Consider the following 23,776-nt stretch of genomic DNA (forward strand, 5'->3'; position numbering starts at 1 on the left):
CTATCTATCTATCTATCTATCTATCTATCTATCTATCTATCTATCTACCTATCTACCTACCTACCTACCTACCTACCTATCTATTTTATTTTCACTGCTAGGGACTAAATTCATGGCATGGATCATTCTAGCACATGATGTACTGAACTATGACTCTAATCCTGGAACTCTTAACAGCACTTGGGAGGCAGATCTGAGTTTGAAGTCAGCCTAGTCTACAGAGCAAGTTCGAGGACAGTCAGGGCTACAAAGAAACCCTGTATTGAAAAACACCCCCCGCCCCCCAAAAAAACTCTTAGCAACAGGAACCCTTTTAAGATCTTCCCTGCGGAGGTCAGCAGACAGCGTGGACTTCTCCAACCTTTCCCCAAACCTCTGAGTAAAACTGTTCTAACGGTAAAACAAACAAACAAAACAACCAACCACTACCACAACAACAAAAACAAATTTATACAAACCAATTTGAAAAGCAATTAGGTAACAGTAGTGGGGGGTGGGGGAGAGTCAGATGCTCTGACTTACCAATAACATTCTTAGCCATGTAATTAAGAAGAAACTCGCTTATTAAAGCAATTATGATACTGATCACTCTTTGAAACAGAAAATAATTGGAAGTGTGGGGCTGAAGAGATGGCTCAGTATAAGCATCAGGTACTGCTTACCTAAGACCAAAGTTCAATATCACAGCACCCACATCCAGCAACCCACAACCAAGCACCTATAACCCCAGCTCCAGGAGATCTGACACCCTCTCTGATCTCTGTGGATACTGCACTCACATGTATAAACACATAATACACACATAGTTAAAAATTTTTAAACCAATAATTTGAAATATAAATGTATATTAACAGAATACAGGGAGGAAAAAAAGGAAGACTTTTCAATCAAAGAACATTGACTTCATCGAAATTACAGTTTTATTTCTTTAAAGATTACAGAAAGCAGAAAGATACCCAGAGGCCCACCTGCAACTGGAGCCACTACAATGTGCAAGTATGTGGTAGAGAGATGAGAGAGAAAGAGAAGTGGAACCCTTTGAGTAGTAAGAAAAAAAAAGGCAGAACTGGAGACAGGAGGGAGAGAGGAACAGCCTGATTTAAGTAGCCTGCCATGCCACCAGAGGCCATGGTGAAATCCCAGCCTGTCTGCCACTGAGGTTTTAAGAAGAGAAGCACTCAGAAAGTGCGCCCATACTTTGCCTGAGCAGCACAGTAGAGCTGGCCCTGGTGGCGTAGGGGCAGGTGAGCTGGAGCTGGCCCTGGCCCTGGCCGGGTGTGGTACTGAGTGAACTAGCTAGCTGAGCAACTCTGCTACCACCCAGGCCCAGATCCAGGGTTTTGAGATGGCCCACCCCAATATTTACCCCATCTATAAACTGTTGGTGCACATGAAGGGCCTGGTCCTGCAGATCCAAAGCTGCAGAATCTCCATAACACAGAGCAACAACAGGATATCTCAGAGGAGTCACAGTGAGGATCCAGTATTGATAATGCAGCAGAACCCAGGTCTAAAGCAGACCCATGACTCGTTGCAATGAACATTTGTAAGCAAAGATGTGTGGACAAAAGGGTATACTGTGTGGCACACTATAGCTGCCACGATGAGATTTTTTTCCCTTTGGAGGTGGGTAGAGTTGCAAGGGTAGAGGGTGCACACAAAGAAACAAGGAGATAAGTAAAATTGGAGCGCATGATGTGAAATTCACAAAGAATCAATACAAAGTTAAAAATATACTGGAAAAAGCTGGGCATAGTGGCACACACTTTTAATCTCAGCACTCCAGGAGTTAGAGGCAGTCTACAGAGTTCCAGGACAGCCAGGACTACACAAAGAAGCCCTGTCTCAAAAAGAAATAAACACATGTACATTTCCCCCAAACTTTGTCCATGTTCTATTTTGTTTTTATTTTATTATTTTATATTTTATTTTGTTTTTATTTTATTATTATATTATATTATATTATATTATATTATATTATATTATATTATATTATATTATATTATATTATATTATATTATATTATAATTATATTATATTTCAAGACAGGGTTTCTCTGTGTAACCCTGGCTGCCCTGGAACGCATTCTGTAGCCTGCCTCTGCCTCCCGAGTGCTGTGATTAAAGGTGTATGCCACCACCATCTGGAAGCTTTCCCATGTTTTAAATATTCTTATTTATTTTGTTTTTGAGAAGGGAGTCTCATATTGCCCATATAGCCCAGGCTGGCTAAATCTCATCTTCCTATCTTCATCTCAAGTGCTGGGATTATAGCCATGTATCTTCATCCCAGGCTTTTTTTTTTTTTTTTTTAAATTGGCCTGGTGTGGTGGTGCACACCTTTAACTCTAGCACTTGAAAACAAAGGTAGGCGGATCTCTGTGAGTTCAAGGCCAGCCTGGTCTACAAAGTGAGTTTTGGAATAGCCAGGGCTATTACACAGAAAAACCCTGATGTGAAAAACAAAAACAAAATGGAAGAATTTTTAAAAATATTATTGTTATTATTGTTGGTACATGTTTATATGTGAGTGCAGAGTACAAGAGCCATGGTGCGGATGTAAATATCAGAAGAAACATTGTGGAATCAGTTCTCTCCTTCCACCTTTACACAGGTTCTTGGGATCAAATTCAGATTATCAGGTTTGTGCGGCAGGCACATTACCTGCTGAGGCATCTTGCTGACCCACTGTGTTTTAAATATTTCATAATTTAAAATTCTAAACAAATATTTCCTAATATAAGCTTTAGCTTTTAATACCTAAGGTTCATCATTTAGAGACTTACTTTTCTCCAAAAGCTTTTCTCCAAAACTCTGCAGCATCTGCTTTAGTAATCCGAAAAGTGTCTCCTTGAAAGAGTCCACTTGGAAAGATGCCTTTCAGTTCTGCCAGCATGTGGCTGAAGATCAGGGATAGTTTGGTTAGGTTTCGCCTACAAATGATCAAAGCACAATAATTAACACATAGACTGCTGATACTTTAAGTATACCAAATTCACCATAACAATGTAAACTATCATGAAAATAAATTTATAATTTTTGGTCAATCATACTAAAAAATACACCAAACTAGGAGAGGAAGGAATTGTGTTTTTGACAACGGCTACTGTTCTATATGTAAAGCAGGAAGGCCTTCAGAAATTATTTTGCTCTAGCAACAAATGAAAGAAGAAAATCTAATGTCTCTCATATCTCTCTCTATTCAAATAAATGTCATATAGTGAAGAAGAAGCCCAGTCAACAGTGTGAGCTTAATCTAACAAGGACAGATATCCTTTAGGGTACCAGGTAAGAGCAAGCACCAAGCAAATGCAGGGACTTGCACAGCCATAACTACACAATCACAAAAGAAAGGCAGTGTTAATGTGGGAGTTCCTGCTCTGCAGAAATCTACCTCAGATTAAAAAAAAAAAAAAATACTCACTAGGTAATTAATCCAAGATAAAAATGTTATTAATAATAGCTATCCAGACCTAACAAATATATTCACTAATCCCAGATTTTGTGTAAAATTTCTAAATTTTATTAAACCACTGCTTTTTGCCAAAAATGAAGTGTTCACATCCAAAGCAAATATGCGCATATACTATCACTGTTCTTAACAATTAACTTTTTTCTAGTAACCTCTATTTAATGGATGTGATTTAACCAATTTCACACAGGTGATACCTCTAATTTGGTCAGACTGTCCTTGTTATTTTTAATATCAGCATCACAAAGAACAGGATCTAGATGTTTTAGATACTACTAAATACCAAACTAACTACAATTTGACCTTTCCCTTATCCTAATAATTTTTTATTCATGTACTCAACTCTATATTCTTGTTATTTAACTTGACTGACTAATTACTAATGTCCTATAAGAAGCTTTGTTAAAGACATTTTCTTCTGTTACACTACACTAGAGGGTCACCATCAAGCGCATTTTGTCTTTCCTAGGTAAAATAAATGCAGCATAAATCGACTCTGACTTGAAAACCCTGGGCTCTAGGAGAACATAGCCCACAGAATCTACTGAGCAGGGCTTATACACAGGTGCTCACAGAGACTCAAGTGGCAATCATGGAGCCTGCATGGGGCTGTGCTATAGTTCTTCTGCATATTCATTATGGTTGTTTAGTTTGGCATTATTTTGTGGAAGTCCTAACAGTAGAAGCAGGTGACTCTGATTCTTGCCTGCTTTTGGGACCCTTTCCTTTCTTCATCTAGCCTTGACATGAGGGTTTGTGCCTAGTCTTATTGCATCTTGTTATGCTGTGTTCAGCTGGTATCTCTGGAAGGCCTGTACCTTTCTGAAAGAAAACAGCGGAGCAGTTGATCTGAAGGAGATAGGAGGTGTTTCGGGGAATTGGGGAGAGTAGAGGGAGGGGAAACTGATCAGAATGTACTGTATGAGAAGGATTTAAAAAAAAAAAAAAGGTACTGGTTTCTTTTGCAAAAAACCTAAGTTCAGTTCCCAGAATCTAAACATGACAGCTAACAACTGCCTAACTCATTTCAGGAAAAGCTGAATCTTCTTCTGGCTTCCATGGACACCAGGCACACCCGTCATGCTTATATACACATGAAGGCAAAGTATTTACACACATAAATAAATCTTTAAATTGTGTTTTAAAAGTATACAGGAGTACACGAGTAGGTTCTATGCAAATATTTTGCCATGTTACACATCTACAGACATGGTTATCAACTGGAGTCCTGGAACCAATCCTTCACCATACTGAAGGATAACTGTCTGTCATATTTTGAGGTTGCAACAGAGCTTTTCTTTCCACTTGAGGAGTGGGGTGGGGGTGGGGGAGAAGAACCAGATTTGCATCTCAATTCTTTCTGAAAACAAAACTTGGTTCCCCATGTTGCTCTCTCGGTTCTACTTGTTTCTGTCATTAGTTTTTTTTAATTCAATTTTTATTTTTTTATATTAATTACAGCTTATTTACTTTGTATCCCAGCTGTAGTCCCCTTCCAATCCCACCCTCCCTCCCTCATCTCCTCCCATTCCTCTCTCTAAGTCCACTGATAAGGGAGGTCTTCCTCTTCCATCTGACCCTAGCTTATCAGGTCTCTTCAGGACTGGCTGCACTGTCCCCCTCAGGGGGAGGAGTGAGTGTGTGTGTGTGTGTGTGTGTGTGTGTGTGTGTGTGTGTGTGTGTGTAGAAGAGCTAGCCACTGAGTTCATGTCAGAAACAGTCCCTGTTCCCCTTACTAGGGAACCCACTTGGATGCTGAGCTGTCATGGGCTACATCTAAACAGGGGTTTTAGATTATATCCATGCATGGTCCTTGGTTGGAGAAACAGTCTCAGAAAAGACCCCTGTGCCCAGATATATTTGGTCCTTGTGGAGTTCCTGTCCTCTCCAGGTCTTACTAACGGCCCCTCTTTCATATGATTCCCTGTACTCTGCCCAATGTTTGCCAATGTTTGGTTATGAGTCTCAGCATCTGCATTGAAACACTGCTAGGTAGAGTCTTTCAGAGGCTCTACCTACTCTGTGGTAGGCTCCTGTCCTGTTACTTGTTTTCTCCTACTTCCAATGTCCATCCCATTTGTCTAAGTGAGAATTGATCATCTTACCCCAGGGTCCTCCTTCTTGTTTAGCTTCTTTAGGTGTCATTAGTTTTTATTCCAAACCCTTCGAGGTATTTTCCAAGAATTTACTTTCTGCTATTTTCCATTCTCAACAGTCTCTCTTCTCTTTCTGTATAATATCAGGACTTCAAAAACTACCCTGAATAGGCCTGGAGAGATGGCTCAGCATTTATGAGCACATACTGCTCATGCAGTGAACTGGAGTTTGAATCCCAACACCCACACAAGGCAGCTTACAACCACCTATAATTCCAGTTTCAAGGGAATCCAATGCCTTTGGCCTCACTGACACGCGTGCATGCGCACACACACATAGAGTAAATCTTTGAAAAGCAAAACCAAAATATGAAAATATCTACACACCCTACAAATCCCTTCTCTTGGGCTTTGGTAGTTTTCTACTTCTCCACCAATTCCAACACCTGAAAACATTACCATCAGATTAAGGTTCCTTCTCAAATGTGCTGTTTCTTCATGCTCCTAGCCTGTATTTAATGATGGCATCTCTTAATTCCCATAAACTCAGAATTTTTGGCTTCTTTCATTTTTTTATTCTCATATCTGATTTTTCAAGTTTGAAGACACTATGTTATCAATTCTCCTTTGAATTGTTATTGTTCTAATACTATTATTAATAGTATTCAAATATTATTATTAATACCAATATTCTAATATTCCTTGCTACTTCAGTCCTATGCAGGTCCAATCTTACCTTTCTACAAAAAAAATTATTTTTGTTAAATTTAAAAAATTATTTTTTGTGCCAGGGTTTCTTTGTGTCTGTAGACCAGGCTGGTCTCAGAGATCCGCCTGCTTCTACCTCCAGAGCGATAGAATAAAAGACACGTGCTACCATGCAAAGCTCCATTTTTTTTACTTTGAAAATTTTTGTATAGGCTGTTCAACAAAGGTGGTCTTAAAGGCCTCTCTAAATGGTGATCTTTAAGCTGAACCTGAGAGAACATAAAGACTCTTATTATGTTGGTATCTTTTGCTCTCCAAATTATTTTTCTACTAAGAATCTACCAGTTATAGTACTGTGTAGAATCAGAAACAAAAATACAACCAAAATAACGATGGGACAGAAAGTTTTCATAAATCTATTAAGTAGGCCACAAAAAGGAAAGCTATCGACCACAAGGATGTAATGGCACCAGCTACCTAAGATGAGTTCAAACTGCTGACTAAAATAGTTACTGAAAATCAATTTAAGACATATTTCTACTCAAAAATGCAGCCCCTCTTCCCCAAGCCAGCAGACATTTCTTAAAAATCAACAGATGTGCACCACAATCATACTTCTTAAGAGGAAACAGTGGGTCTCTAAAAACCCACTGGTCAGGTCTGATTTGGAATTTTTCCCAATAACACTTTAAGGCTTTAGACTTATGGTTTAGTGTCTGCAGTGTTATTAGCAGAATCTAACGCAGAAACAGACTGATGAAGCATGATGGCTTATCTGGGGATATGGCTAGGTAGGCAGTACTTGTCAAAGTCCCATCAGCAGTCAGAGTTCCCACACTCCAGAGTCCTTCCAAGACCAACAGAGAACACAACCACTCCATATTTTGCAATATGTTGAAGACGGAACTTTCTGAGGCAACTCCCAACAACTGCAAGAAGTCTTTCTGTAACAGTATTAGAGGAAGGTCATTCTGTACTTCTTTTAGCTCCAACCACCCACATCTAAGGAAATGCAAACTGACTTTAAAGCTTTCAACTTCCCCATAACCAACTGCTAAGTTCTAAATTCAAAATCAGCTTTTTTTTTTTTTTTTTTTTTAGTACTAGGGATCAAACCCAGGGCCTTGTGCCTTCAGAGGGAGCATCCTGATGCTGGACTACATGCCCAGCCCAGTAGCAATATTTTTCTGCAGGGGAGGGTGGTGGTTGTGAGACAAGGGCTTACCTGGCTGGCCAGGCATTCACTATGAAGTACAAACTGGTCTTTTGTATTTTTTGTTTTGTTTTGAGTCTCACTAGGTAGCCCTGGCTATCCTGGGGTTCACTATGCAGATCAAGCTGTCCTTAAACTCAAGAGATCCACTTGCCTCTGCCTGGGATTAAAGGCATGCCCTACTACCCAGGCAGGTCTTAAATACAAAGCAACCCTCATGTCTCAGCCTCTTAAATGCTCTTATTACAGACCTATCACACTAGCGTCAATCTTCTTTAAAAAGTCAAAAGTAATCTGTCTCAGCACTAGGGAGACAGAGACAGGCTCTGCCTCTCACAGATCTCTATGAATTCAAGGCCAGTGTGATCTATAGCAAGTTTCAGGCCATCCAATGCTACATACTGTTAAGAGCCTGTCTCAAAACAAAACAAAACAAAATTAAAAAACAAATAAATAACAACATCAAAAAGAAAATCCATGATTATTTCTATTCTGCCTGCCTTAGGTCTGAAGTAACAATTATATTGTATATAATTTTATCTAATAAGGAGCATCACAAAAGTACATTAAAAGATTAAATGAGTAATTACAGTTCCTGTTTATCTTTGAAAGTGAAAATACAGGGCTAAGGAGATGGCTCAGCACATTAAGAACACTTGTCTTGCATGCAGGAGGACCTGAGTTCAAATGTTCAGACCCCATGAAAAAAAACAGACATGACAGTACACAGAACTAATACTAATGCTGTGGGAAGAAGACAGAAAGGAGGTTTGCTTGCTATCAGCCTTGCTCTGGGCTCAGTGAGAAGTCTGTCTCAAGGAAATAGGGTGGAGAGTGCTAGGAGTAGGCACTCCTCAGAGAAGGCCATCATGAAAGAAAAAGTATCCATGTTGGGCCAGCATGGTGGTGCATGCCTTTAATCCCAGGACTTGGGAGGCAGTGGCAAGTGCATCTCTAAGTTTGAGCCAAGCCTGGTCTACAAGAGAGGTCAAGGATAGCTAGGGCTACACAAAGAAAATCTGTCCTGAATCACAACCCCAACATTCCCCCCAAAGAAATATAATTAAATATGTAGTGAATATGCAGAGGCAGGTGGACCTCTGAATTCAAGGCCTGTTAGAGACCCTGTCCCCTTCAAAAGGGATAAGTAGCAACACTCTCATGTCAATGAAAATGCCTCATCCCTCCAAAATGCTATAAATCTCAAGAAGAAAAAGATGGCTGAAAGGTGTGCATTCAAGATCCTCCACAGGAAGCGATGCAATGACCTCTAAGTGGTGAAAGCAGGGCAGTCACATAAAGTCAAGGTTATGGCTCTGTGAAACCTTTGATAATTCTCCAACCGACAAGAATGCTCCATCACATTTATAGTAACAGTCAAGACGACCAGGGTCAAAACTATTTCCTGTCCTATTAATATGTAGTGTCCTTGGGCAGTTATTTAACCTCTGTGAGACTCACATCAGATAAGATCAGAGGAAGCACAAATAGTTTTATCTCTAAAAAGGTGTAGATTTATGCTATTCATGTTGAGAGTGGGAAAGAAATCTGATCAGATTTGAAGAGTTTAATTTCCCAAACCAGAAGAGCACACACATGATTACCAGTGCTTATACTTGAATGTCTGAGGGCAAGAAGCTACATCAAGAAATGATGACAGGGCTACAGAGATGCACAGGGGATACAGCACTTTCTGTTGAAGAGTAAGTAGGACCTGAGGTTGAAACCTCAGAACCCACAAAAAGCTGAGCATAGTCATACTTATTTGTAATGTCAGTGGAGGATGAAGACAGGAGAATCCCCAGAGGCTCCAGACCAGCAGTAGCCAACAACACAGATCCTGTCTCAACCAAGTAGAAGATAAAGACAGACCTCCACAACTATTCAATGGCACACACATACACAGATACACAGAAACACACACACACACACACACACACACAAATCAATCATACATGCACACACACAAAAAAAAAGAATTAAAAAATGTATTATTTTTAAAAGCACATTTTTTTTTGCCTGTCAACGATGTAAATGAATTAATATCTTAGGTTATTTATAGAAATAGTTAGATGGATCTTACCTGAGGCTAGAAAAAATAAATTTGCTATACTAAAGCGCTGTTATCCACTTAGGGATTTGTTAAACCCAAGAACCTAAGAAGTAGCTTGCTTAAAGAATTTTACAACTTCTTGTTTGGGTATGGTGGCTCAGGCCTTTAATCTTAGCACTTAGGAGGCAGAGGCAGGCAGATTTCTATGAGTTCAAGGCCAGCCTAGTTTCAGAGTCCAGGATAGCCAGGGTTATACAGAGAAACCCTGTCTTGAAAGAAAAAGGCAAAAATAAATAAATAGATAGATAGATAGATAGATAGATAGATAGATAGATAGATAGATAAATAAATATAATAGATAGAAATAGAGAAAAATAAAGCTTACAATTTCTAAATATATATACTAAAAAATAATCTTAATCATTTCAAATTAGAATCATCTGAAAATGAAAAAAAATTTAAAAGGTTAATTTTTTTTTTTTTTTAAGAAAAATTATTTTAAAAGCAGTAGTTTGGGCTGGCAAGCCAACTCAGCAGGAAAAGGAAGGCACTTGACTTAAAACCTGATGACATGAGTTCAATCCCTGGGACCCACATAGTGGAGAGAATCAACTCCAGAAGATTGTCTCTTGACCTACCTTCACACATCATGGCACTTGCAAGCACATACTGACACATATAAAATTAAAAAAAAATAAAAACGTAGTTTAAAAAAATTCAGTTAAAGGCAGGCGCAGTGGTGCATGCCTGTAATCCCAGCAGAGGCAGAGGCAGATGGATGGATCTCTGTGAGTTCAAGGCCAGCCTGGTCTACAAAATGAGTCCAGGACAGCCAGGGCTACACAAAGAAACTCTGTCTCAAAAAAAAACAAAACAAAATTAATTAATTAATTAATTAAAAGCAAGTTAGCCAGTTGTGTGTTTTTAAACTCTGCACTCAGGAGGCAAAGGCAGATAGATCTCCATGAGTTCAAGAACAACCTGGTCCACAATAGTGAGTCCCAGGCTAGTCAGAGTTACACAGTGAGACCCTATCTGTAAGTAAGCAATAAATAAGTAAATAAAACCAAACAAATAAATATAGTAATTTAGCTAACTGTAGCTCATTGTACAGTGGCTGTAATATTCTTTCAAAATTTATGTAACCTGCCAGGTGTGGTGGTATTTGCTTTAATCGCAGTACTTAGAAGGCTGAGGCAGGAAGGATTACAAAGCAAGACCCTCAACACTAGTACCAGTGTCATCCAAGAATGCTCAGTTAAGAACATGCTGAGAAGATAGTCAAGTTATGATTTATTGAGTTCAATGACAGCATCCTCCACTCAGCACACAGTAACCAACTTTAAAAATAGTTATCATGGAACTCCTCTCAACAGGAAGTTAATGAAGTACTGCTTAACTCTTATCTACTAAAGTTGTTCTTTAAAGAGAGAGAGCCTGGAGTTATGGCACACATCTGTTATACCCTAGCACTTGCTAAAACAAAAGGATCCCTACTTGAAAAGCAGCCGCTATAAATTATACAGCAAAACCATATCCCAAAACCATACACACAGAGAAATACATATGAATATAAAATAAACTCTGAAAGAACTTCTCAATCAATATACTTAAAAATACCTATGGTTTTCCCCCATTAATTATACCTAGTATCAGCCGGGCATGGTGGTGCTCGACTTTAATCCCAGCAGAGGCAGGATCTCTGAGTTTGTGGCCAGCCTGGTCTACAGAATGAGTTCCAAGACAGCCAGGGCTGTCTGGAAAAAACAAAACAAACTAAAGGAGTATATGTAATGTCATACTCATGGTCCAATGTGTGTGACACTCCCACCCCACGATATGGTAACAGTTAATCAGAGGAAACACTAACAGTTCACTAAGGAGAGCAGGCAGCAGCTCACATGAGTCTCCAACAACCCCTTAATACTTTATACTTATATTGAATTAATTGTGCATGTGTGTAAGAACTCCACAACTGAGCTAGTGCTCCAGCAAAATTATTTATTATTTTATGTACATGAATGTTTTGCCTGAATGCATGTATGTGAACCATGTGCATGCAGTGCCTGAGGGAGCCAGGAGGAGAAGCAGGGTCCCTTGGAACTGGAGTTACAGATAGCTGTTAGCCAACATGTGGATAATGGGAACTGAATTAGGTCCTCTCCAACAGCACCAAGTGTTCTTAACCACTGAGCCATCTCTTCAGCTCCCAAGTGAATCTTTTTTTTTTTTTTGGGGGGGGGGGTCTCCTGGACTCGTTTTGTAGACCAGGCTGGCCTCAAACTCATAGCAATCCACCTGCCTCTGCCTCCCTGTGTGTAGGATTAAAGGCATGAGGCACCACAGCCAGCCCAAATGAATCTTAAAATATAGAATCGACCTCTTTATTCCTTCCACATGCAACTCTGGCCAAGAGCCAACAAAAAGTACTCATGGCCATATCCTAACTCACCTTCCTAAACAATAATATTCAACATTCTCCCCAAACATTCCCTCTTTCTAAGCCCACGCCTTTCATGTGATAGGACATGAATAATAATATATGCCTCTCTGTATGGTCAACTTTTTCCTTTTTAGTGCTAGAGATCTAACCCACAGTCTTGTGCATAAAAATACTCCACACTGAGGCATACCCAGTCTTTCTGTGAGCTTGTTAGTAAAGCGTCAGAGATGTCTCTGTGATTCGAGAGCTGGGGATCTCTACTACGATGTGTTTTCCCTTCCAGTAACTATGGTTATGGAAACCCTGCCTGTTCTTCAACATTCTCAAATCTTACCTCCTTGGGTAGGAGGAAGAGAAAAGTTACCCATCTATATTAAATGTCTAGTCTCTGCTTCTGAACAAACTATAACATCTTGTTCAGATTCATGGGTTCTGTCATGCCCTGCTCTGTAGTAACTGTCTTCCTTCCACCATTTGGATGAAAATTCCTCAGGGGCAGAAGCAAAAAGTGTATCACACTCTATCTGCTATAGCTAGGTCTTGCTCATTTGTAAATGACCTGTTAATTTTGAAACAATTTTCAAAACAGTTCTAAAGAGAGCAGCTTCCATGTACTTACCTCTCATCCATTTTGTTTCCTCTAGCAGTCCACCATCTTAAAGTAGACTACTCAACACCAAGCCGTAGAGCACATGCTTTTGGGCACAGACTTATAACTCATAACCTCCTTCCACAAAGGACAAACAAGGAAGCATTTTCTAAGGCTACTAATGGCATGCACTTACAAAATAAAAAATATACAGACAAAACAAATTACACTGAACAGGAGATGGTTCTAATAGAATCTAATCAAGTATGTAAAAAGTCTATCCAGTTATGATTAATTATTTAACTCCTAAGTACTTCTTAACACATTAAGCATCAATTTCCATTTAAACTCATGACTTCCCTGAACAAGCACATAATAACTAACTACTGCTGCCAAGTTTTGCTGTCCCCAAAGATTGGGGGAAAAATGTGGAACTTTTAAATTAGTCTGAATCTGGGAGAATGAATCAAAGCCAGATAAATTTCATCATCAAGGCCATCTCATCATGAATTTAGAGTAACGGGCCACACATATACTGTATAATTTTGTGTAACCTAGGAAGCTTCTTAGACTTGAAAGAATGCATGGGATTTCTACAGACAACATGGGAAAGGAGCCCAAGCAAAGCAAACACTCTATTTCAGCAGACCAGGGAGGGGCTGGGCAGTATGATGAATACAGCATACAGTCATACCACATGACAACAGCATAATCACAGTAGCAGGATAAAACTGAAAACTAAAGGAGTAAGGGATTTCACAAATGCAGTAGGGTATCATTAACAGTTGAAACTGGGAAGTAAGATCTGTTTCAAGGCTGTAAATGACAGCTGTATGCAAGATAAAGAGAAACTCACAAAAGCAGAGAGATGACTTAGTAGAATACTGTTGAAAAAAGGTACAGAAGCCATAAAATAAGACAGTGCAGAAACCAAGTGTGACTGAGGAGAGATGAGCCTAAATGAGCCTGTACAACTGGAGAGACGGTATTCCTAAACAATATAACAATAGAACTACATCTTTTTCCCCATGCAGGTGTAGCCAGACTTTCTGGCTACTTTATTGGGTTCTTTTTCCCACCTCCTGTACCCTATCCTTTCCAACACCCCCCCCCAACCCTAGGTAGGAGAGAAAGAAAGTTAAGAGGGGAAAGGGGGCATCAACATCATTAAACTACTTCCTGCTGATTAGGGGTGGTCAAGTTCCTTGGGGCAAATTTGATTTGTAAGGATATCTCCAACCAACAACCAGCAATTCATCAACAGCAACTGGGACCAGCAGCAACAGGGGGAGCAGCAGCTGCCAACTCTCTCAGGGCTCTGGCATCTATATACCCTCTGAAGAATCCCCAGATTTCTAAATGTAAACTATCCTCAGCTGGCAAAATCACACACCTGCTAGAGCATGAGGCAAATGATTGTCAGCTGCTGTGGACAATCTGAAGCAGCCCCATATCCAACATCTGGTATTAAAACAAAAACGTACTACGATAACATTTCTGTGTTTTTAAGGAAACCAAAATTTCTTACTACATGCCAGGGACCACAGACACAACCTCTTGGCATGCTAGGACAAGACTTTCACTAAGCTAACTCCCCAGACAAAAGTTCATATATTTTAAGATTTATTTTTAAGTGTATGTGTGTGAGAGTATATGCCATATGTGTTCAGGTGCCCAAAGGGACCAGAATAAGATACTGGAATCCTTAGAGATGGAATTAAAAGGAGTTGTGAGCAGCCAGGCATGGGTTCTGGGGACAGAACTCAGGTCCTCTGGAAGGGTTGGAAGCACTAAAAGCTAATAAGGGCTTATTAGGTACCATAAACTTATACCAGTTTTTTTCATTGCCATTTCATAGATTTAAAAAAAAAAAAAAAAAAGAGGCAAAAGTTTCAAGGCAAATAGTCAATTTCAATAGCGAGATCATTACCACTGTGTTACACTAACAAAAATAAGGAAGAAATTGTATGCCCATAGGAATCAGTGTGCAAATAGAGAGACTACATGCAAAGGTGTCACTGTGAAAGGTCTCAAAGATGTTAACATATCAGCAACTCCCAGGCAAACTTGGGTTGAGGTAAAAGGGATACAAAGACATTTGTGAATATGTTGATACTGCTAAAAACAGCCTGGTCAATCCATCAGCTAATGCTCTTAAATACAGTTACTAAACTCATTTACTATCCTTCATAAACACCGTGTGTGTGTGTGTGTGTGTGTGTGTGTGTGTGTGTGTGTGTATGAAAACACAGACATCTCTAGTGACAATTTTTATGTTTGTTTTGGGGTTTTGTTTTTTTTTTGTTTTTTTATTTATTTAGAGATAGAGTTTCTCTGTGTAGCCTTGACTATCCTGTTATTCACTCTGTAGACCAGGCTGGACTTGAGTTCAGCTATCTGTTTGCCTTGCTTCTAGAGTGCTGAGATTAAAAGCATGTGCCACCACCACCTAGTGCTAGTGACAGTTTTTCAAAAGAATTTTACTGATCATTCCCTACAAAAGCCCATTTTAATTTTTAAATTTATTTTTATTTTATATGCATGGGTGCTTTGCCTGCATATATATCTGTGTACCAAGTGAGTGCCTGGTGCCTGAGGAGGCCAAAAAAGAGTATCACATCACCTAAAACTAGAGTTACAGGTGCTTGTGAACCACAATATGTGTGTTGGGAATTGAACCCAAGTCCCCTGGAAGAGCATCTCGTGCTCCTAATCATTGAGCCATCAATTTCTATAACAATTTAATACATTAGACTTAAGATTTCTGGAAAAATTTCAAATTCGGGGGATAGCAAATAGAAGTAAGAAGGTAGGCAGCGCTGCTGCTAACCTCTCTGCTGCTACTAGACATCCTGGCAGGTCTGGCTGGCAAAGGCATTCTGTGGCCAGCTTCTGAGCTGCTTCTGTAACACTCATTTAAATGCAGTTGTAGACCTCACAGGCATTACGGTTTAGAGCAGCTCTTAACTGGCACTATTAGAGCAAAGTGAGGAGAGAAAGCCTTTGCACATTCTACTTGGCATTCACCACATGCTTCTCTATAACACTCTAGTTTTATAAAGTATCACAGGCACTTGGGTAAGCAGAACATAGTCTCTTCATAGTCTCTCTTTCTACCTGCACCAGCAAGCCTGTATTCTAACCAAAAGTACCAAGACTGGAACTATTATGTGACTGTACATTCCTGTGGCAAATCACACTACTGAATAAGGTTGCGTTCAACACACATTCCTTTAAAAAGTCTATTAAAGCATGTCTTAACTTCTCTGAGTTTGTGTAGTTTCATATTTGATCTGATGTTTTAAAGATGTGGCTGCTAAAGGAGGAGAGGAGAAGAGAAGAAGAGGAGAGGAGAAGAAGAGAAGAAGGAAGGGAGGAGGAGAGGAGGAGGTAGAAGAGGAGAGGAGGAGGGGAGGGGAAGAGGAGGGGAGGAGAGGGGAGAAAGAAGAGAAGAGAAAAGAAGAGAGAAAAGAAAAGAAAAGAAAAGAAAAGAAAAGAAAAGAAAAGAAAAGAAAAAAGAAAAGAGCTGGGCAGTGGTGGTGCATGCCTTTGATCCCAGCAGAGGAATGTAAATCTCTTGAGTTTAAGGCCAGCCTGGTATGCACCAGGACAGCCAGGGCTATACAAAGTAACCCTGTCTCAAAGCAAACAAATAAAAACAAAACAAAAATATTTTTTTAAAGCAAAGAAAATAAAAGGAAAGGTGAATGAAATAAAGTACTTGTTACCTGATATCCGAATAAGCATGTATAGTGGTTCTGGCATGAACTAGCTATATAGACTTGGACAACTGGTTTGACTTCTACATCTGAAAAGCACTGTCTTTACGTAAAAGCAAAACAAATATAATATGATAAATTCAGACAAGGTGCTTCACTGATAAAGGCAGAGAAGACTGGAGACCAAAGTGAGTTTTAAACATATACGCTAAGTAAGCATAAGCTAAGCATCCATTACAGCTGAAATTGGAAATATCCTAAATTAAGTTTGAGGTTGACTTCTGTTTTCACAGTAACTGTAGGGTCTGGATTTACCCTCCACCCAAGAAAGACTTTAAAAACTGGACAAAATATATGGAACAATGGTTTTTAGACATGGGGCAGCAGAAGAAGAAACAGGTGCAGAGGGACAAATGAGGGAAGTCTTATGAATGCTCTAATAGCCCAGAGAGCCCCCAAGTCCGAGCACTGGGAGGCAAGTCCAGGCAACCTTGATCCCTAGACACAGGAGGCAGAACTGAGTCGAGGGAGCAAAGGAAACAAATGACAGAACACCAGAGAAGCTGGAGCTCTACACAAGCCAAATGCAGTATCCAGTGCACCACAGAGCCAGAAAAGAGAGCTACAGAGGAGGGCATATACACTGGCTGGCAGGGAAAAGCACCAAAGGTTGAAGAAGGATCATACTTGAAAAGAATGTATCAGCCCCCAATTCTAATGAATAAGAGAGAAGAAAATCTTGTTAATTCAGTGGTCATGGAGGAACTGTCCTAAATTAAAAGGCTGTATTGGTTCTACCTAAAAAGGGTTAAGTGAATCAAAGTACTAAAGTAACAGCACTATCCCAGAACAAGGCTGACTTATTCATAAGAATACAAAAGTGGGCAGGCATGGTGGTGCACACTTTTAATGCCAGCACCCGGGAGGCAGAAGCATTCGGATCTCTGTGATTTTGAGGCCAGCCTAATCTACAAAGTGAGTCCAGGATAGCCAGGGCTCTGTTGCACAGAGAAACCCTGTCTCCAAAAACCAAAATCAAAAACCAAGTATGGATTTTCCCAGAAGGCAAAATCAACAGTCTGGCATCCATTGACAAGTTACCAACATACAATGAAGCAGAAAAATATGACTCTTAACCAGGACAAAAATAAATGGATAGATTTAATTCTATGACTGATACAAAAGACAAAATTAACAGATATCAGCCTGGTCTGCATAGTAAGTTCCAGGACAGCCAGGGCTACGAAGACAGGCCCTGTCTCAAAAGACAAACAAGAAATGCTTTGCGGTGGTGGCGCACACCTTTGATCCCAGCACTCTCATGAGGCAGAGACAGGTGGATCTGAGTTCGAAGGCAGCCTGGTCCACAGAGTGAGTTCCAGGACAACAAGTGCTACACTAAGAAACCCTGTCTCAAAAAACAAGAAAACCAAAAAAAGGAAAAAGGGGAAATGGACTGGAGAGATGGCTCAGCAATTAAGAGCACTGGCTGCTCTTCCAGAAAACCCTGGTTCAATTCCAGCACCCAGATGGCAGCTCGTGTCTGTCTGCAACTCCAGTTACAAGGGATATGACACCCTCACACAGATATGCAAAACACCAATGCACAGAAAATAAAATCAAAAAATGAAGGGGAGGCAACATTTGGAGTTTATGTGCATGGAAGTTATAGGTTAAATATATGGAAGTACTTGGAAGACATAAAAAATTTCAAACCCAGGGCCTCGAGAGATGGTTCAGCAGGTAAAGGCACTTGTGGTAAAAAGCCTGGTAACCTGAATTCAATCTTCTATACAGGTGTAAGGAAAGGAAAAAGCCAATTTCACAAAGTTGCCCTCCAATCTCTCACAAGTGTCAAAGCAAGTCTTCATGTTGTGCACATGCAGTAATAACACAAATATAAGATATCTAAGTACAACCTCGAGTTGAAATTTTTATTATTTTTTAATGAGCAGACACTAAATTTTACTGTTTTTTTTGTTTGTTTGTTTGTCTGTTTGTTTGTATGGGTATTTTACCTCCATGTACTTACATGCATTAAATGCATGCCTAGTGCCCAGAGGTCAGAGGAAGGTGCCAGATTCTCTGAGACTGGAGTTACACACAGCTGCCATGTGGGTGCTGGGAACTAAACCCAGGTCCTCTGAAAGAGCAGCCAGTGCTCCTAACCACCGAGCCTTTTGATTTATATATTATTTTATGTGTTTTGCCCGCATGTATGTCTATATATCATATGTACACCTGATACTCTCACAGGCCAGAAGAGTGCATTGGGTTCCCTGGAATTAGACAGTTGTGAGCCACCATGTGTGTGCTGGGAATCAAACCCAGGTCCTCTCAAAGAGCAACCAGTGCTCTTAAATCACTAAGCCATCTCTCCAGCCACGGAAATGAAATTTTTAATGGGCAGGATTAACAGCAAATACTTTAGAACAGTGGTTTTCAACTTTCCTAATTCTGTGGTCCTTTAATACATTTCCCCATGTTGTGGTGACCCCCAACCATAAAATTATTTCATTGCTACTGTAAATATGCTGTTATGGTTCATAATGTAAATATCTGATATACAGGGTACCTGATACGTAACCACTGTGAAAGGGTCATGACCCACAGGTAGAGAACCACTGTTTTAGGAAAAAAGCAAGAATAAGATGAAGAGAGTAATAGAAACCATCCAAATTAAACACTAACGAGTATCAGTGGCCAGTGAAACATTAAGCAGCCAAATACTCACAAGCAGTCTCTGAAGGAGATATAGCAGAGACAGAAAAACTTGAAGAAAATGAGATAACAGCTTTTCCAAATGTGATAAAAACTGAAATTTCAAGGTAGCTAGCACAGAATGTCAACACTATTAAAAATCTACACTATGGATAAGGAGATAGACCAGGGGGTAAAAGAACTTGGCACCAAGCCTAACCAACTGAGTATGATCCCTCACACCCACATGCTGCAAGGACAAAACCTACTCTTTCAAGTTACCTTTCTTACCTCCACATGTGTGCCATGACATAACTTTTAGTAAATGTTACTTTTTAGTCTTTATAGTTATCTTTAGTTACTTTGTGAGTTCTCCTAACTCTTTCCTTAACATCCTCTTTGGCTCAGCTCTGCTTCTCCTGGCTCAACTGTTACCAACTGTTGTTTTCTCTTCTCATTCTGCTAGCTCAACTCACTTTTAACTGTCTTCTTATCTTCACTCTGCTCAATCTCTTTTCTTCTCTCTAGGCCTACTCAATCTTTTCTTCTTGCATCAACTGTCTTCTCTGACCCTTTTCTGTCTCCTGGAACCTACTCCTGACTATTCCTTTCACTTACTCTCTCCTCCTGCTGGCTGGCTATCTAGCTATCTAGCTATCTAGCTATCTATTTACTATCTAGCTATCTCCTTTCCTATTCCCAGAAGTCCAACTGACACTTAAGAGCATAGGGTCACTTAAAGGGCCAGGCACATAAAATATTTCATACTACACCATGACGTGTGTGTGCACATACAATAAATTAATTTAATTTTTAGAAGAATATTAATACAATAGTTCTCAAAACCCTTTCAGAAAGTCTGAAATATTAAAATTACCTCCATAATAATGTTACACACAGCTGGGTGCAGTGCCACACACCTATAATCCCACTACATTCAGGGAAATAGACCCAGCCTGGTCTACAAAGTGAGTCCAGGATAGCCAAGACTACACAGACAAACCCTGTCTCGGAAAAAAAAATAATAACACACTGTAGTAACATCCACTTTCGTGGCACCCAGGAAACAGTGGGTAAAACTGCTGGTTCCAAACAAAATTGAGACAAAGCACCAAACTAGACATGTAGTCAGCAGCTGTACTCTTTACCATAACTTACAATAAAACCAAATATTGCTTGCACTTAAGAACTTCCTTAACAGGGCCTTGCAAGATGGCTCCGTGGTTAAAAGTGCTAGTCTCAAACCTTGCCAACCCAAGTTCAATCCCTAAAGCTCACATAAAGTTACGAGCCATGGCACATGAACCCACACATACACATTACACACGTGTGTGCACACACACACGCACACTAAAATTTTCAATTTCCTTAATAAAGTAGAAGTCCTTAATGATTACTGTTGATAGATCTACAATGAAGAGCTTTCTTTTCTTTAAATATTTTACGTGACAAAATGAGAAGAACAAAAAAGAACCTTTGTTGCAACATAGCTGAGCTTAGGAAAAGGACTTATGCAATGGTAACATTAATGCAAACTTTTTAAAAACATTATTTTTATTTCATGTTCTTTGGTGCACTGGTGTTTTTCCTGTATGTGCCTGTGTGAGGGTGTCAGATCTCCTGTAACTGGAGTTATAAGCAGCTTTGAGCTGCCATGTAGGTGCTGGGAATTGAACCTGGGTTCCCTGGAAGAGCACTTGGTATTCTTAACCACTGAACCATCTCTCCAGCCCCTAATGCAAGTTTTTTTATAAGGCATTTTCCCCCCTTAAAACCATCTAAGTCAAAATTTCCAGAAACACAGTACATCAACAATGTCATACAACCATCACTACTACCCATTCTAGATTTCTGCTTCCTTTTACTTCCTCTTTTTTCTTTTATGGTGTGTATTCTTTGTTTATTTTACACATGTATAAATGCATTTGGCCATATTCACCCATCCTTTAAAAAAAAAAAAAAAAGAACGTGTGGTGATGTATCCCAAGCTGGCCTAAAACTTGCTATGCAGCAGAAAATGGCCTCCAATTTCTCTGGTTGTCCCACCCTAACTCCTGAGTTCTGAGATTACAGGGAGGTGCTACCACGCCAGTAATCTGTTAAAACAGGCCCCAGCCTTGCAGAACAGACTGGCTTGGAATTTGCAATGAAATTTCTGCCTCAGTACACTAAGTACTAGAATTTCAGGGATGTACCTCCATGCTCCCATTTCTAGAACTTTTCATCTGTCTTGACTCTATAACCATTAAGCAGTAACCACTATTTTCCCTCCTTTCGGTTTCCAATAACTCTATTACACTGATCTTTATAAATCTGCATTTAAATATCTCATATGTAAAATCACAACATATTCTTTTGCATCTGTTTGGTTTGTTTGTTTGTTTAGATTTGCTTATTTATTTAATGTATAAGTGCTCTACCTGCATGTACATCTGCACGCCAGAAGAGATCTCATCATAGATGGTTGTGAGCCACCATGTGGTTGCTGGGGATTGAACTCAGGACCTCTGGAAGAGCAGTCAGTGCTCTTAACCTCTGAGCCATCTCTCCAGCCCATATTTGGTTTATTTTGAACAGCAAAATGTATTGACAATTAATCTGTGTTGTAGCTTGTATCCGAATTCCACCCCTTTCTCTGAGTGAGTATTTAAACTTTCCAGGCTAGTGAGATGGCTTGGACGGCGGTGGAGCAGGCTTGGAGCAGGCCTGTGGACAAGACCTGAATTTTACCTCAGATCCCTGGATTCCACAAGGTGGCAGGAAAGAACCAACTGCTGGCTTGTGTTTGTATATACACACACATAGAGTAATACAAATTTACATTTTCTTTTGAGTTTTATACAATATGTTAAGCATACAGATCGCCCTCCCCATTCCTCACTCCCCTTTTTCCTCAGTCCTCCCACCAGCCCCCACCACTCCCCAAGACTACCTCACCTCTTTCATTTATTATCAACATACACATCTTTATGTAACTATAGAAAAATCTAGGATTCAAAATGAAAGAAAACAATGATATCTGGCTTTCTGTGATTGGCTTAACTCACTTATGAACATTGCCTCCAGTTGCTTCATTTTTCTTGAAATGACACAACTTCATTCTTTTTTATTGCTGAAAAAGTTTCACTGTGCAAATGGCACACTTTCGTTATTTCCTGTTGTTGCACATCTAGGCTGGTTCCATAACTTAGCTATTGTGATAGTGCCGCAGTGAACACTACACTCGAGAATCTCTGTGATGTGACTACCTTAGAGGCCATTGAATAAACACCCAGAAACAGTGTAACTGTACACCAACATTTCATTTGCTCACTTATCTCTTGAATGTGGACTGTGTCCCACCTCTGCTTGTCATGACTACTGCTACAATGAGCACAGATATACAAATAATTGATCACGTTTCTGCTTTTAGTTCTTAGAAGTATATATCTAACAGAGTTAGTAGGTAATATACTAATTCTCTGTCAACTTCTTGAGGAAATGACAAACTTTTCTATATAGTTGCACAGTTTTTCATAGCCATTAGTGACTCATGATTCCAGTGTCTATATCCTCAGCAGTATTAATTACTTTCCTTTTCTAAAGATATACATCCTCATGGATGTGAAGTGAAACCTCCTTGTGACTTTGATTTGCATTTCCCTAATGGTTGATTATAACAAACCTCTCTCTTTTCATGAGCTTACTGGCAAGATGTACATGTCTGGGAATATAGGTCCACAGAAATACTTTAAAAATGTGTGTGATCAATGTCAAGTGTTGTTCCTAGGGATCCATCTTTCTTTTCTTTCCTTCCTGGTTTTTTGTTTTTGTTTGTTTGTTTTTTTGAGACAGTCTTAATATGTAGCCCAGGTCGGCCCCCAACTCACAGAGATCCACTGCCTCCTCCTGAATATTGTGATTAAAGGCACATAACACCATGCCCAACTCATCCATTTTATTTTTTTGAGACAGTCTCTAACTAGGACCCAGATGTCTCTACCTCCCCATCCCCAGGATTTTTCCATGGCCTTTTCCATAGATACTGAGTATTGACCAACTGAGCAATCTCACCAGCTCCCCTTCTTTCAGATTAAAACTGTCTACTCTCATGACTTTAAAGAACCCCTGAACCCAATTTCTTTCTCTATTCTAAGTCTCCCTTCTGAGCCCCAAATCCTAATCACATTTCCAATTGCTTATTTAACCTCTCTTTGAATGGCTCATAAAATTTCAAATTTGGCCAAGTATGATAGTGCATGCCTTTAATTCCACCTCTTGGGTGGCAAAGGCAGGTGGATCTTTCAACTTCCTCCTCCCTTGTCTACTTCCATTATTGCCAGTGCCACAAACCTTTATCTATTTTACAGATAGCAACTGATACCATCATTGTAAAATACCAACCCGGTCACATGTCTTGCTCCTGTTTAAAACCTTTCAGTGGCGTTCCACTGTACTATCTACTTGGTCCGACTCAGAAACCTATCCATTCCACTAGTCCTGGTGTGCTACCTTTAAAACAACAGATTTTGCCCACTTCTTTGTATCTATCCCTTCCATTAAAAGCTGGTCATGATCATCTCTCTCTGAAGTTGAAAAGGCACAGGCACACTGGGCACGGTGGTGCACGTCTTTAATCCCAGCACTTGGCAGAGGCAAGTGGATCTCTTTGATTTTGAGGCCAGCTTGGTCTACAAAGCGAGTTCCAGGACAGCCAGGACTACACAGAGAAACCCTTTCTTGAAAAACCAACAACATAAGGAAGGAAGGAAGGAAGGAAGGAAGGAAGGAAGGAAGGAAGGAAG

General features: G+C 39.8%; 1 protein-coding gene across 2 annotated transcripts in view; it reads right to left on the reverse strand.

Annotated features, from left to right (window-relative positions):
* Cbl (Cbl proto-oncogene) overlaps positions 1 to 23,776 on the reverse strand; it is an 87,285-nt gene that overhangs the window by 27,779 nt on the left and 35,730 nt on the right. For both annotated transcript variants that reach the window (XM_055621800.1, XM_055621801.1), the window contains one exon: positions 2,786 to 2,932. In XM_055621800.1, the coding sequence (XP_055477775.1) occupies positions 2,786 to 2,932 (147 nt within the window). The remainder of the gene's footprint in view (positions 1 to 2,785; positions 2,933 to 23,776) is intronic.

Source organism: Psammomys obesus, unplaced genomic scaffold, assembly GCF_907164565.1.
Source record: "Psammomys obesus unplaced genomic scaffold, mPsaObe1.curated_primary_1811, whole genome shotgun sequence".
NCBI lineage: Eukaryota > Metazoa > Chordata > Mammalia > Rodentia > Muridae > Psammomys > Psammomys obesus.